At 33.0% G+C, this 14,610-nt stretch overlaps 2 protein-coding genes and 1 long non-coding RNA gene across 3 annotated transcripts; all 3 read right to left on the bottom strand.

Annotated features, from left to right (window-relative positions):
• Positions 1–760: 760 nt before the first annotated feature.
• Positions 761–5,108, bottom strand: LOC106373244 (4-substituted benzoates-glutamate ligase GH3.12-like). Its single transcript, XM_048765389.1, has 4 exons — positions 2,840–5,108; positions 2,557–2,658; positions 1,684–2,459; positions 761–1,590 (listed from the first exon to the last, which is right to left on the bottom strand). The coding sequence occupies exons 1-4, from the start codon at positions 3,148–3,150 to the stop codon at positions 1,022–1,024; spliced, it is 1,758 nt and encodes a 585-aa protein (XP_048621346.1). The 5' UTR covers positions 3,151–5,108; the 3' UTR covers positions 761–1,021.
• Positions 5,109–5,328: 220 nt separating this feature from the next.
• Positions 5,329–7,300, bottom strand: BNACNNG49830D (transcription factor bHLH167). The gene is made up of 3 exons (XM_013826908.3): positions 6,430–7,300; positions 5,704–6,024; positions 5,329–5,561 (listed from the first exon to the last, which is right to left on the bottom strand). Exons 1-3 carry the CDS (start codon positions 6,529–6,531, stop codon positions 5,493–5,495), a joined length of 492 nt encoding a protein of 163 aa, XP_013682362.1. The 5' UTR covers positions 6,532–7,300; the 3' UTR covers positions 5,329–5,492.
• A 2,200-nt stretch (positions 7,301–9,500) lies between these two features.
• Positions 9,501–14,288, bottom strand: LOC106385257. Its single transcript, XR_007327292.1, has 2 exons — positions 10,014–14,288; positions 9,501–9,919 (listed from the first exon to the last, which is right to left on the bottom strand). It is a non-coding gene; the product is annotated as an uncharacterized LOC106385257 (long non-coding RNA).
• Between the last annotated feature and the right edge of the window lie 322 nt (positions 14,289–14,610).

Below are 14,610 nucleotides of genomic sequence, written 5' to 3'. Positions count from 1 at the left end.
GTTTGGTTTGACTAAGATTGAACCGGCTCCAAATTAGGCAATTGCAGAACTGGATTGACCGGTTTAGGGAACTGGGCCATAACTCCATATTTCCGTGGACTTTTCTTCTCATTCTTGGCTTGTTGTAAATATAATAGATCCATCTTGAATTAAATGACTTGGTTTGGGTCGGAGCGCTTCTTGATTGGGTTTGAAACAACTTCTAAACTCGGATGCTCACAGATGGAAGGGCTGGAGAACCTCCGGTTTGTAAAATTCATATCTTCTTGGTACAAGTAGATTTGAAGATGATTACAAATGTTCTTGACTCCTTGTTGAGTGTAGAATGCATGAAAATTGGTTTCATGGAAAAATGCTTCATGGTTGGTAAGATACGCTTGTTTTAATGAACACATATCCTGGTTAGTCATTTGGTTAGCTGATTGGTGCAACTAGTTGGCCTCTGGTTCAGGTACTGATTTGATGGCCGCATCAGTTTAGTAGATACTTTCTTACAACCCTCTCATATTCTTTCAGTCGGGTACTTCAAAGTCGTTTTTCGAGGTGCATTCGAACAAAAATTTCTAGCTAGGATTAAAATTAAGTTTTTTCTTTGAGTTTTTCTCTCGTTTAACACTTTTGTCATTCATCTAGTTTTAGTTATTTGTCTTTCCGTTGAGTTTCCCTCTGATTGTAATCTTCGAATCCTTTTAGATTTTTAGTGTAATTTAATGTTAAAAAAAAATCGAAAAGAAAGAATAATGCTTCATATATCATTGTATTAGAGTCTTAGTTTTTTTTTCGAAGGTTCCCAATGACGGAAGTAAAACTAGTGTTTCAAATGCGAAGCAAATACAAGAGGAGGTAGACCAAGATACTCAAATTAAGTTAACACAAGAAAATCACACAACACATAACCATTCATTTCTCCACAAAGAAACCATTCTCACCAAATAACTGCGTTACTTCATTATTCCTCAAGTAGGCAATCTAATTTTTTTTGGTGGCAATCATCACCATATACAAATAGATCATATCTGGATCAGAGAGTAGGGGATCTGTCGCTGAAGAACCGAGCAAGAACCTTGTCTTCAAGAACCTGTAAAGCCTCAGTAGACTTTATGCATATAGGTGTCTTGTATTGAGATATAGAAGAACCTCGCGAGACAAAGAACTCCATGAGAGAATCAAACGTTCCTTTTTGCACAACCCTTATCTCTAGAGCTCCAATCGATCCCTCATCTCCCCTAAGTCTCCTATAAATACCACTCAATGATTCCTCCATGACACAACAATACTCCACCAACACCTTGTTATCAAGTTGTAGAACGGTGGTGCCATTGTTGACTTTGGCTTTGAGTTCCACGTAAAAGACGTAGTGACCCGGTACAGTGGAGATGTCACCATAGCATGTGAAGCCTGTCAAAATCAAATCCGAAGATTCAAGAACGACTGTTGCACGAGCCAACGCCTTTGAAATATCTTCTTCAGTTGTTGGCTCTACATCGACGCATAAAACCGTATTTTTTCTACGTACGAATCTGAATTGTGGTGTGTTATTGTAAAACCCAGTGACCTGTAAAATATCTCCCACTTTACATCTGTGTAAACCTAAAAAACAAAATCATAACAACGTTAGTTAAAACAAGAAGTTATTTAGACTTAGTTAGTACTTAGTAATAAATAAATTAAATGGGAGACTACCGGAATAGTTTGTGACCAAGGGCTCATAGTAGTCACCTAACTTCACATCCACAAGATCAACAATCTCGCATGTGGCTTCTCCATCGGCATCAACATGTATGAACTCGAAATATGACATGTTGGGTAGGAATGTGTAGGACACATGTTGTGGTTTGCTTAGAGGATTCAAATTTAACCCGTAAAATGCTTCAGAGGATGCATAAACTTTGGAAACTAGAGGCAGTTTATTAGAGTAGTAATCCAGTGCTGGGATGTGTTGAGACATAGTTCCTGTAACAATAGTTTCAATGCATTTGGTTTTGGGCCAAAGTCTTGTAATGATACCTTGCCAAGATTCTTGTCCGCATTCTTTTTCGATTAAATCTGCCAATTCAGCATTTGGTTCTCCAAGGATGATAGAGACAGAATCTCTACAACTAAGGTCGGTGATCCAGTCGCTGACATGACCAGATCGGATATTACTAGACAACTCTTTCCAGTAATTTTCAAGAAAATGGACTATTTGAACCAAGACAGAGGGGAACGTAGTACCGACACTTACAACCTCGTCTCTCTGGACAAGACCACATAGAAGTTGACAGTACATACTCTGTTTGGGATCCGGACACAGTGCGACCTCATATGGGCTTGTACTATTTTTTGCCATGCTCGAATAATATTTGCTCTTTGTGAAGCTCGTTAGCGCGGGAGCAATAGGCAAACCACAAGGAGTTGGGGATATCTTGTGAGTGAACCTAAATATCATCATTTTTCCTTGCTTATAACCATCTACATGCCTTAAATATCAACCAGAAAGATATCAATCCATCTTCGCCGTCAAAATAATTACATGGCAGCACATAAAAAAAGGGAAAGCATGTAAATATTAATTACTTGGACATAACGACAGAGCTTAGTGCATAGCCGGATCGCATATTCTCAAAGTAGATGTTGTTCGCAGGATATATCTTTTGATTCCCACTTGAAGTTCCAGAGCTAAACAACCATTAATTACAACAATTTTATAACTCTTTGATTCAACAAATCTTTCATATGCCAAAATGTTAGCACAATAAATAAAAAAAATCATTCATATGTAAATAAGAAACTCTAGTTTTTATTTTCTGGAACAAGGAAACTCTAGTTCTTCAATGATAAGCTGGTGTACAGTGTATACCTTCGGTTAAACGTAGTAATGGGTTCTCCCGAAATGATGTCCGAGGGTTCTCCGTTCGCCACACGATCGATATAAGGCTTAACATCTTCATAGCTCACCACTGGTACGTTCTTCTTGAACAGCTCTTTGTCAGAGCTTCCCTCGAGAAAAAGGCTGAGGTACTCTGTGTTTGCGTTAGCTTTAAGTATCTTGGTCAATACATCATCTTGTATTTTCTTGGCATTTGAAGTAAGCTCTTCCAGAACAGAGAGATCACAGCCTAGACTCATATTTGCTATTTTAGATGTCTGTAACACACTAACACCAACCATATCAGGGTTCCCTTATATCGATGCAAAAGTTTTTTAAAAAATGTCAAGCGTTGAAAACCATTTAAATTGTTCATACAAGCCAGACTGGACTATGCGTTTATCGATTTGAAAATGGACTAGTACATGCTAGTTTAATATATAAACCAGATTTGGGTATCTGCCAGTGAGGCACACTGTATACCGATGCAAAAGTTTTTAAAATGTCATGCGTGGGAAGACGATTTGAGTTTAAAACTACATTTGAATATACAAGCCAGAGTGGAATACGCATGGATCGGTACGAAGATGTACTAGTCGTGCTAGTTTATTTAATAAATATACAAGATTTGGATATCTCCCAATAAGTTAACTAGCCAATAATAAAGAATCCAAATAAAAGCTTACATTGCTGCAACGGATGATGCGAATCTTCAAGTCTAAAAAGCTACTTTCTCTGTTTTACAAAGACAAAATATGTTGTATGTTGACACTTATTAAAAAAATACATTAAATAATTATAATAAATATATAGTTTTCTATAATTATTAATTTTTTACCAATGGTACTTAAATAAAGTTAATCATAATTCAGTTTTCTGTAATTATCAATTTTTAATAATTTTCACGTCTCTAAGAGCATTCGCATTAATGAACCGGAGGGTTCACAACTTTAATAGTTTATTAAATTTTTTTTTTTTCATTTGATTTAAAAAAAAATGCGGACCAATAGCGGGTCGCCACGTGGCGTGGGGCCCGCGAAACAGTGATGAAACGGGTTCATCCGGAAGCATCCTGCAAGACGAGTTCATCAGATTCTATTATTATAATAATTTTTTTTGGATGTGTGAGAGTTTCTCCGTGAACCTTTGATGCTCATGCTCTAAGAGCACCCGCATTAATGAACCCCGGTTGGGTTCATAATTTGAATTTTTTATATATTTTTTTTATTTTTTAAAAAAAAAAAAATAAATAAATAAATTGACCAATAGCGGGCCGTCACGTGACGTGAAGCCAGCTGAACAGTGACGACTCGGGTTCATACGGAAGGAGCGTGACGATACAAGATTATTATTGTAGCATATTATAATTTTTTTTTTTTTCGAGGAAGCTTGTGAACTCCACCCCACGAACCTCCAATGCTGGTGCTCTAACATCTAACTTGGGCATCAGGGCGCTGAGCTCAGCATTAGAAGCCACGTGTCAGTCGCCGGATTCTCAGCCACCGCCTCACGCTCCTCCCTTTTTCTCAATCGTCCTCCACTTCTGCTCTCTCGCTCTGGGGGATATATATATAAACAGAAACGCCGTCGTTTTACTTCCACGTCGCCAACGTAATTCAACCCGGAAGTAATAATCCACCGCGTAACCGTAAATCTGTGAAAAAAGAGTTGTACTGCTCAAGGCACCAATCGAAGCGTCTTCCACACACCCCTAGCTTGTAGGGATGCGCGGGGGTATTAGGTAGGGTTGAAAACGACGACGTGTTGGGTCGGATTGATCGGGTTTGATTTTGATTGGTTCGCGTTAGCTAGCTACTGTGAGAGCTTAGTGCCGTATCGTCTACCTCCGGCGCCGATGATTGCGGTTTCAATATACCAGGCGGTGAAGAATCCGGCGAAGAGGAAACGGCTTCTCCGTCGTAGGATTGGATCAGATCCATCTCGCGCGCGATTGCTAGATTCCAATTTTGTGTGAAAGTTAAAAAAAAAATAAACCCGGCGTTTTTTATCGTTTCACATTTACCCCGGTAGTGTGTTTGTTAAACATTTACACCCCTGTTGACTTTTCCGATAGTCAAACCGAAAGGAATCGAAAGCAAAATTTAAGGTTTCTTCCGCTGACGGTAATAAGCGATATGCAACACATGGCGATATTCAAGAACTGTTAATCTAGAAAAATCTGAAAAGATTTCTACAGAAATGTATACGTAATTTTATTTGGTCTGGTTAGGTATTCATCATCATTACATCCAAATATTTTCCATATTTGTCAACACATTCAAATAAACCACACGTTTGTTAGACTACAAATACTTAATAAAATTACGAGAAAAAATACACTAAAGATGAAGAATTTATAAGCTATTTTCATATACTGTTTAAAGTGTGTGTAAATACACGCTGATGTATGCTTCTAGCTGGTCGTTGTTTGATAGTTTTGCATTACTCTAATGAAATTATGCATTGGTTCTGAGGACAAATCACAATCAAGAAATGTATTTTTAATCGTTGACGCATGCATGCTTACATAATGGAACTCAAAAACAACATTATAAAGAATTTAAAGAACGTATACATAACATTGCATTAACACTAGTGTAATGTAGACTAATGATTCGGACTTTGATACTGCTTCTGTGCTTCATCAAAAGATGAGATCCCTTACTCTCTCTTCTATCCTTGATGGATCAATTCCGATCCGACATATGATAGCCTGCAAATATTCATTTAGGCAATCACGTACATGCATAATCAAAGTGAATCCAAAACTATATTAAACATTTTGTTTTGCCAAATAAACTTATATTAAACATACGTGACACGGAAAAAAACATGTGGATGTTTTTCATACAAACCTGGCCTACGATTGTATAAATGATCATCCTATCATTCAAGTTCTGAAGATTAGCATTTATAACTTGAGCTCCTTCTTCTTCAAACACACTTACAAGTTCGTGTAGCATTACTCTTTTCATGTTCAGATCCATAATCAGATTCATTTCTATGGTCGAGTCCCTCGAATAGATACTGAGTTTCGGTAGAAGAGACGATGACCGTTCAGAGTAATTCCCCATTTCTCCTAACAAACTCATTTTCTTCTCCCTCAGATAATTTACCTTCTCTTTTAACTGGATCATGTATGATGTCGCTTGATCTATAAGTTGAGGCACTGGCAACTGTTACAGCCAATAAAAATCCTAAGTTAATTACTTTCATGTTTTTCTTAATTTGCATGAATCTTGTGGTGATCAATATATAAGTAAAACGTAAAAAGCCTATCAGTGAAGCCTATGAGCCACTTGTTTTTTTGTCTGCATTATATATAATAGTTTTTGATACATATGTTTTATTTTGCATAAAACGATTAGAAAGACAAAAATTAAAAATCATTGATTATAAATGGAGATGTGTAGATGGTTTTGGTTGCATAGGGGGGAGCGCTTAGACGGTCATATTTTGTAACAATGCATACATCTAACAATAATTGTTTAGTTATGTTTTGCTGATACATAAAATATAAGTACATGAGAGAAATAGAAACATACCCTTTTTTTTTGAACAAAAAAAAAATAGAAACATACCCTATGAGTGGGAGAAACATGAGAAGAGAGTATAATGAAGAGATGTTTCATGCGCGTTCGTCGCTCTTTCTCTCTGAGGTTTCGTTGTTCCCTCGGCGACATTGAGTTTCCTTCTCCTATCTCTCTATCACCCTCCTCCAATATTATTTTGTTTTTAAAAAGATTTTATGTTACTGTGTTTTCTCTCTTTTCAAATCCATCCCATCACTCTATTTATAGAGAGATAGCAACAGATCAGAGTCACAAATCTCAAATTTGATAGAAAGAGCATGCGTATTTGGATAGCATCACTTTCCAAAGAAAGTCATAGCTTTTCTGTTTGCGTCCGGGAGCTTACACACTACTTAATAATGTGCTTGTTTTTTTTTCCTACCAAGTAAATTTTATATTTACTTTAGTTTTCATTCTAAAGAGTTAGAGATACTAAAGTTTCAAAAAAATAATAGATTATATATTACAAAAAGGATTAGTTGGTATGGTTGAACCCAGTTCTATAGTGTTCAGAGATTCTAATTCCATAGTATAATATATATTATTATAATTTTTTTATCAGATAAGTCCAGTTATCAGCTGCTGGAGATTTAGTAGGGTTTGTAGAAAATTCTTATCAAAGACAATTTCAATGGCATAATAGTCAGATATGATAGACAAAAATAAACAAAATTCCTTACAAAAGTACTATGTTTTTTCAATTCGCCGAGTGAACTGTATATTGCCCATATAAAGGGTCCACGACGTAGCAATTCCATTTTCGATTTAATAAGGTGCACATGTTTATTATCCAATCACGGGTCACAAAAAAAGCCATGATAATTCAACAAGCTATCATCAGTCAAAATACAAGGAAAGGACACAATTATACAACCCATTCCCTACAAACATACATAAAAGGACTAGAACACGTTGCACAAATTCCAAAGAACTTGAACAGTTTTTGGCCGTTTTGGCGACTTTTTTCACCGATGTGCCGTTTATTTAAAAAGACTTGAACGTTCACGGGAGATGAATACGTAAGAAGGCTATCTTGGGCATGCTCATGCATGTAAATATCCAACGATCAACGTTTGCGTTTCTGGCAGCGAAAAAAAGAAATAAGGTTATAGACTTATAGTTCATAAAATACTTATTCTCTTGAAATTTAGCAGTGATAGAAAGCGGAAAAATTTGTAACGTTCCAACCGCCAATATAAGTAGAAATTCGTTCTTTCTTCCGAATTGGAATTGTGTATTGTTTATTAATTTTACAATTATTATGTGATATTTTTCCGTCTTTTGTTTTCATTTATAAATATCATGCATAAATCATTTTATGATAGGCCATCAATTTCACTATTTCAGTTTAATCATGTTTAGTTTTGAAATTATTTCTGGACAATAAATCAAAAAGATATATATATATATATAATCAAATAAATTATTTTAAATTTTAATACTTACGTTACCATAAATCACGAACTAGAATGCTATAAAATTATAGATGGAAAACATGATTTTTCAAAAAAAAACATATACAAAACATGTTAGCCGCAACGAAATAAAAGAACCTCATTCGTACGTCGCCTTTCCCCATCTGTATATAATTCCGTCTAGTCGTCTTTACCTATTTTTTTTTCGCCAAGTGTTAATTTTAGGCTTGGTGGTTTTCCGCATGTTTTTTATTTATTTCTTCATACATTGATTTCCATACTAGAAAAACAAAAACTTAGAGCACAAATTAATTTTAAAATTTTAGTGTTGTACTATTAAAATTATAGAACCACCAATTATTGATAGCGATATCGAAAAAAGTATCGGCCTACTTAACACGAATTTATCAATTTGTCCACATAAGTCATTTACTATACACTTTTCAATGTATTGTCGGACGTATCATTCATTTTTGCTAATTTGGCCACGAAATTATATACCAAAAATCCCTAATAAATGCTACATACTGTTCACGGACAACTTCAATAGTGGATTTATCAAATATCCAGATATTTTCCTTAATCATCTACATTTAAGGAAACTAGTCTTATTGAAATGGTTGATTCGATGTTCTGATACAAAATAGGATAAGATATGCGCAAGAGATAAATTTATATGAAAATTATTTAAAAAATATCGTATGAAAAAATAAAATTTATATTCTTGATCGAATTAATATTTTTGACCCTTCAACAATTTTTTAAAATTTGTTTTGTTAATTACATAATTTGTTTACTGGTGAGCTAATTTCATTTTTTAAAAATATTTGAGGTCAAAAAATCATTTATCGCATAAGAACCTAACATTTAGGCTGAAGAATCTCATGCCTACTATTTGGTTACAATGAAACTATGTTAGCTTGGTTTTATATCATGATTTAGCAATTTAAAAGTTAATTATAGTTATAGAAGTTTACGTTCACGTGCCAATCATATCTATCTTCAACAGTTCTCTCATTTTTGTGTCGTTTTTTTCATTTTGGTTATTGCTCGATATAAATATTGATTTTTGAGTTTATTCTCATTTCACTATTTTGTTTTGGTCTGAAATTTAGAAAATGTTTATGATTTAAAATTATTAATGAGATACATACTTAGGTTAAGATCCGCGTCTTGTGCAGAATAAATATTTTATATTTATTTTATGTTTTTCTGCACATTATGAAATAAGAAAATAATCACTACAAGAAATATCGGTATTAATAGCACCCGATAAACGCTATCATATCGTTTTCATAGCGTTTCGAAGAACGCCGTGACAGCCGCAGCTATAATAGACCCCCCCCCTAGCGTAGCGTTTTTCGCGTGATGTAACAATATACAGATATTATAGCGTTGGTCCTGTGTTATATTATACCTATTTATAGCGATTTCTTTTCGCTATTTAAATATTTTATGTGGCACTTTTCATGTGCCATAAAATATTTTGTTATGACATTTGTTTTTTGTCATAGAATACCTTTTTGTAACTCAGTTTTTTTTGGATTTTTGAACGTTTAATAGCAATTTTTTTGTGCCATTGAATATTATAATACAGCGTTTTACTTGTGCTATGACATTTATATTCTAGGTAATACTGAATAGCTAATATTTTAAACCGGTTTATAAATAATTTTGGTTTATATTAAAATTTTGGTTTACAATCGGTTTATAAATTAAACCAGATTACAAAAAAATTCGGTTTACAAACTAAACCAGTTTACATACAAACCAGGTTTAAAAACAAAATCTAAAAAAACCCTAACTCCTTCCCTCCGCCTCCTCCGCGGAACCCAGATTTCAAAACACAAACATAAAAAAGATTCAAACTATTAATAAATAAAATCGGTTTAGCATACTAAACCAAATTAAAAATATACCTAACCCTAATCTAAACCTAATGTATATTCTCCGCCGCCTGCCGCCTCCTCACCGAGCTTCTTCGTCTTCAACATTCAAGCCGGGTCTGCTCACGACCCACCACTGCTACCTCCTCCATCAATCTATTGTGCCTCATTCATCAATCTTGTGCCTCCTCCACTTTCCTTTACCAAGAACAAAAAAAATCAGATTCAAAACAGAGAGAGAGAGAGAGAGAGAGAGAGGGAGAGAGAGAGAGAGAGAGAGAGAGAGAGAGACGTGACTGGTGGTGGTGTTGACGAGCGTGCGGTGGCGGTGGTGGTGAAGAGCGAAACCGAATAGAAAGGAGCATGGTGGTGAGAAGCATGACGGTGGTAATCCTCTTCGTTCAGATCCATTTGCTTGAAAGAAGAAAAGTAAATGAAAGATGAGCAGAGGAGAAAGAGAGATGGGAAGAGGATAAGAGAGATGAGATTAGATGAGGAGATCAAAGAGGTACAGAAGAAGAAAATAAGAAGTATAGAATCGTGTGGAGGAAGAAGAAAGGAAGAAAGAGATAAAACAAACATAAAATATTAATAGTGAATTAATCTGAGCCGTAAGATTAATATTACCAACGGCAGAGATTCGAAAAATGGTGATCCACGCCTCACTTTTTGGTCCAATCAGAATTAAGCTGTTAATTCTTTTTCTTTGGTCATCAAATAAGCTTCTAATTCACTTAAATATGAAAGGGTTTATATGGGGTTTAAACAAATGAATTTAAATTTAAATAATAGATTTATAATATAGGATTTGATTAATGACTATGATTAAAGTTAAAAGTTTAGTCTAATTTAAAAGTTTTAACTATAAGGTTAATGTTCATGATTAAAGTTTATTTGGAGTCTTAGGTTTGGGGTTTAGAGTAAAATTTGAGAATACAATTTGAAATTTTTTGATTAGTATCTATGTTTAGGTTTTGGTGTTTAAATTTGAAAAGGTTAAATTTGATGTTTGGATTTTATGATTTGGTGTATAAGATTTAGAGTTATTGTATATGGTTTGGAATATATATTCAAAGTCTAAATTCCAAAACCTATATTTAAATTTTTGAAATTTGTAAATTAGGATTTATGATGTAGGTTAATATGAAGTATGTGGTTTAGGGTTTAGGGTTAAGATTTATAATTAAGTATATGGTTTGAGTTTTAGAATATATTTGGAGTCTAAGTTTAAAATTTATATTATAAATTAAAAAAATAGATTTATGACTTTGTATGTAAGATTTAAGTTTGGGGTTTAGGGTATTATAAATAGGGTATAGATTTAAGATTTAATGTTTGAGGGTTATAATTTAAATTTGAGATTCTATTTTTAAAACTATTAAACTTTAAATTTAAATTTAAGATCGAAATTATATTATGAAAATATTGAAATTTTAATGTTTATGTTTAGGGTAAGGGTTTAAACCCCAAATTAATCATATACCCAAATCTAACTAAAAATCTTAAAACTCTACTGTTCATTATTTAAGTTCAAATATTAAATTTAATCTAAATGTTTAATTATCATTTATACATTGCAATTTAATCATATACCCCTGATTAGATTTTTTTTTCTTTTTTTTTTGTCACCAATTGAGATACATTGCAATTGAGTTTTTATAAATCAAAATTTGTTTACAAAATTGTAACCGTTTTATCAAACTAATATATATATAGCAACAATTTAATGTAAAGTACCAGAGACAAGATACCACCACCAAGATCAAAGACAATAATTATTTAATTGCTTCTCCTTTCAAAAGCATAAACCAAAGAAGTAGCAGTAGGCTTATTGATAATACGAAGAACATCAATCAGATTGTTTTGTTGTTGTTTTTTTATTCTTTTTTCTTGGAACACCATTTTTTCTTTTCTATTTTGTGTGTTTAATATATAGAATATTTATGATAAAATTTTGAGAAAAAATAAGATTTAGATTTCACAATTTAAATGTTAAAAATTAATCTTTAGAATTAAATTTATAGTTTTAAATTTTAAATTTTAAACTTTGTTATTGATATTGAGGTATATGAAATAGAGTTTAGGGTTTAAGTTGAAAATCAGAAATTAAAGTTTGGAAATAGATTTAAAGTTTACATTTAAGATTTTGAGTTAAAATGAAAATAAATATATTTGGAGATTAGATTTATCATTCAGGGTTTAGAGTTTGGGGGATGATTGTTTAAAGTATATATTTAGAATATGAAATTAATCTTTTAAAAAATAGGATTTTAACTATTAATTTTTTTTATATATTGGATATAAGTTCTATTAGGTACATGGTTAAGATTTAGGATCAAGTATATGGTTTGAGTTTTTGAATATAATTGGAGTTTGGTTTTTAAATTTATATCATAGGTTTGAGGTTTGGGGTATTAGATATAGGGGGTAGATTAAAGATTTAGTGTTTGAGATTTAGAATTTAAATTTAAGATTATATTTTATAAATTATAAATTGCAAATTGCAAATTGATTTATAACTAAAACATATATTGCATTAAATTCATAATAGATACATCTTACATAGAATCTTTCCAAGTATTACACTGACATCAAACATTAGGGTTTAGGTTTAGGTTTTGTTTTTTTTTTTTAAATTACATGTTGAAAATTTATATATTTTTAAAGTAATATGCTTTTGTTTTAGTTATAAATTTCTACAAATGTTCATTTTGAAGTTTATTGTAAGTGCTGGATGTTGGAATTATGGTATGTTTAGGGTTTAGAATTTGAAGCAAAAAAAAATTTCTAGTTTATTATTAGTGTTAGATTTTAATTATATCATATTATTTGTTGGTATCTTTGGATTTTATGATGAAATATTAAAAATTAAGGGTTTAGAGTATGATTAATAGTATTTTAGATATACATTTATATATCTTGTATGTTCTTGGATAATTAATAAACTAAACCATCTCAAGTGCTGTAGAGTGCACCAAAATATACATAAACCTCCCCAACGTGTAATACATTACTCCCATCCGTGAATCAGTTGTGAATGTTTAAGATTCCTAATGCTTATAAAAGATATTACATATAAGAACCAACTGCATGACATATTCAGCTAGAGTCTTTAGCCTTCTGGCTCTTCTCACTGTTGCAAACCCAAATCTGATACGACAAAAAGTGATGATGTCAATAGCAATCTTGCAAAGATAGACTTTAGACACAATATAAAATCAGTTTAAGAACTACCTTGAAGTCCCCATCAAACGATGTACTGACTGCCATAGAACGGGTAAGGTGGGAAGCAATGGCTGAGACACCAGCATCCCTGAACACAAGGGCCAATTCAATTAAACAGAACAAAGAGTAATGGAGTCAAAACTCCAAAGTAACCTCAGCATTGCTATCAGCATTCTTTAGAATATCAAGTACACACTGAATAGATTTAACAAGCCAATAAATTTGTTTGTTTGGACCCTGCAGGTAAACTACAAACATTCCCACAGCAAAGATATGATTGAATATATCAAAGACAAATCATCTCGTTATCAATGTATATACCTTCACCGAGTCTGGGGCATCAAGAAAGAACTCCTTATATCCATCACCGAGTCTCCATGGTTCAATAATCTACGAATCCTCGAGAGTAATAGAATCAAAACAACAAACCCTTCATCTAAAATCTCAATCGGAGATTATACAAACCGGAGAAAGGTTTACGCTTGAGTCAAGGGTCAAGCTGACTACAATCTCAATCTGAGACAGAGATTACACATGGTTACGGTTAAGCCCGAGCTTCTTAGCATCCTTTGCCTTCTTGGTGCTCCTTAACCTTTATAAGGAACTTGTGGTTATGCTTCAAGGTCACCTTTTCATACTTGCTCTCCGCAAAATAACAAATCAATAAAGACCTTCGATTAAGGGCTTATCGAGAGAAAAGGGACGAGAGAGAGAGAGAGAGATTACGACTGTTACAGTCGGATACTTTGGGAACTTCGAGATGGCTCACGAATCCGGTGCGAGCGCGGTTAGATCCGTCGAATTCGTCGAATTTTCTGCAACATACCAGTGCTCGAACAAGATGAAGACGAGACTAGGAGAGTGAAACAGAGAGAGATGTCTGTGTTGAGAAATCGTGTGGGTGTGAGTGAGGTTAGGAGAGTAAGATAGAGAGACAGATGATTAAGAACAGAGGGGAGATGAGATCTGAAAATAGAAAGAACAGAAGATCGATGAGAGATTGATGAGAATAATTTTTTTTTTTGGTGGGTGATGAATGAAAAAATGACTTTAGCAAAAAAAAAAGTGTAGATCCGCCAAAATCAGAAATTTCGCTAAGTGTTTTGGCTCCAACATAAATATCCCGCTATAAAAGTCATTTTTGGGTCTCAGCTTAATGAAAATTTTTGCTAGCACGAATTTAGTGCTACCATAGAATTATGATCCAATTTTGACTGTATTAGTAGCACTTCGTGAATTCGTGCTACAGTGAACTGCTACCAATACTCATATTTCTTGTAGTGAATAATTATATATTAAATAACTAAAAAATCAGTTACTATTATGCAATAAATTGGCGTGTGCATATAAATCAAACGACCGCTATTATTTATTAACAATCATTTTAGGGTAAATAAATCAAAACAATCAATTTTATGTATCATATATGATATATAATTAAATTTAAATGATATTAACAAATATATCTAATATACTTTTAATATGAAAATTTATTAAATGAGATTTCTACTCATATGATTTTATGATTATTTGCATATTTATGTAACAAAATTTTACACCAACGATTTTTTTTAATGTGAAATGTTTAGTGGTTTCAATAGTTTATAATCATTTTAAAAAAAATAATGAAGATTTCAAAATTAAAATACTAACTTTTCAATGTA

The sequence above is a fragment of the Brassica napus genome, chromosome C8, assembly GCF_020379485.1.
Source record: "Brassica napus cultivar Da-Ae chromosome C8, Da-Ae, whole genome shotgun sequence".
NCBI classification, from domain to species: domain Eukaryota; kingdom Viridiplantae; phylum Streptophyta; class Magnoliopsida; order Brassicales; family Brassicaceae; genus Brassica; species Brassica napus.
This window is presented reverse-complemented; position numbering and strand designations above follow the sequence as displayed.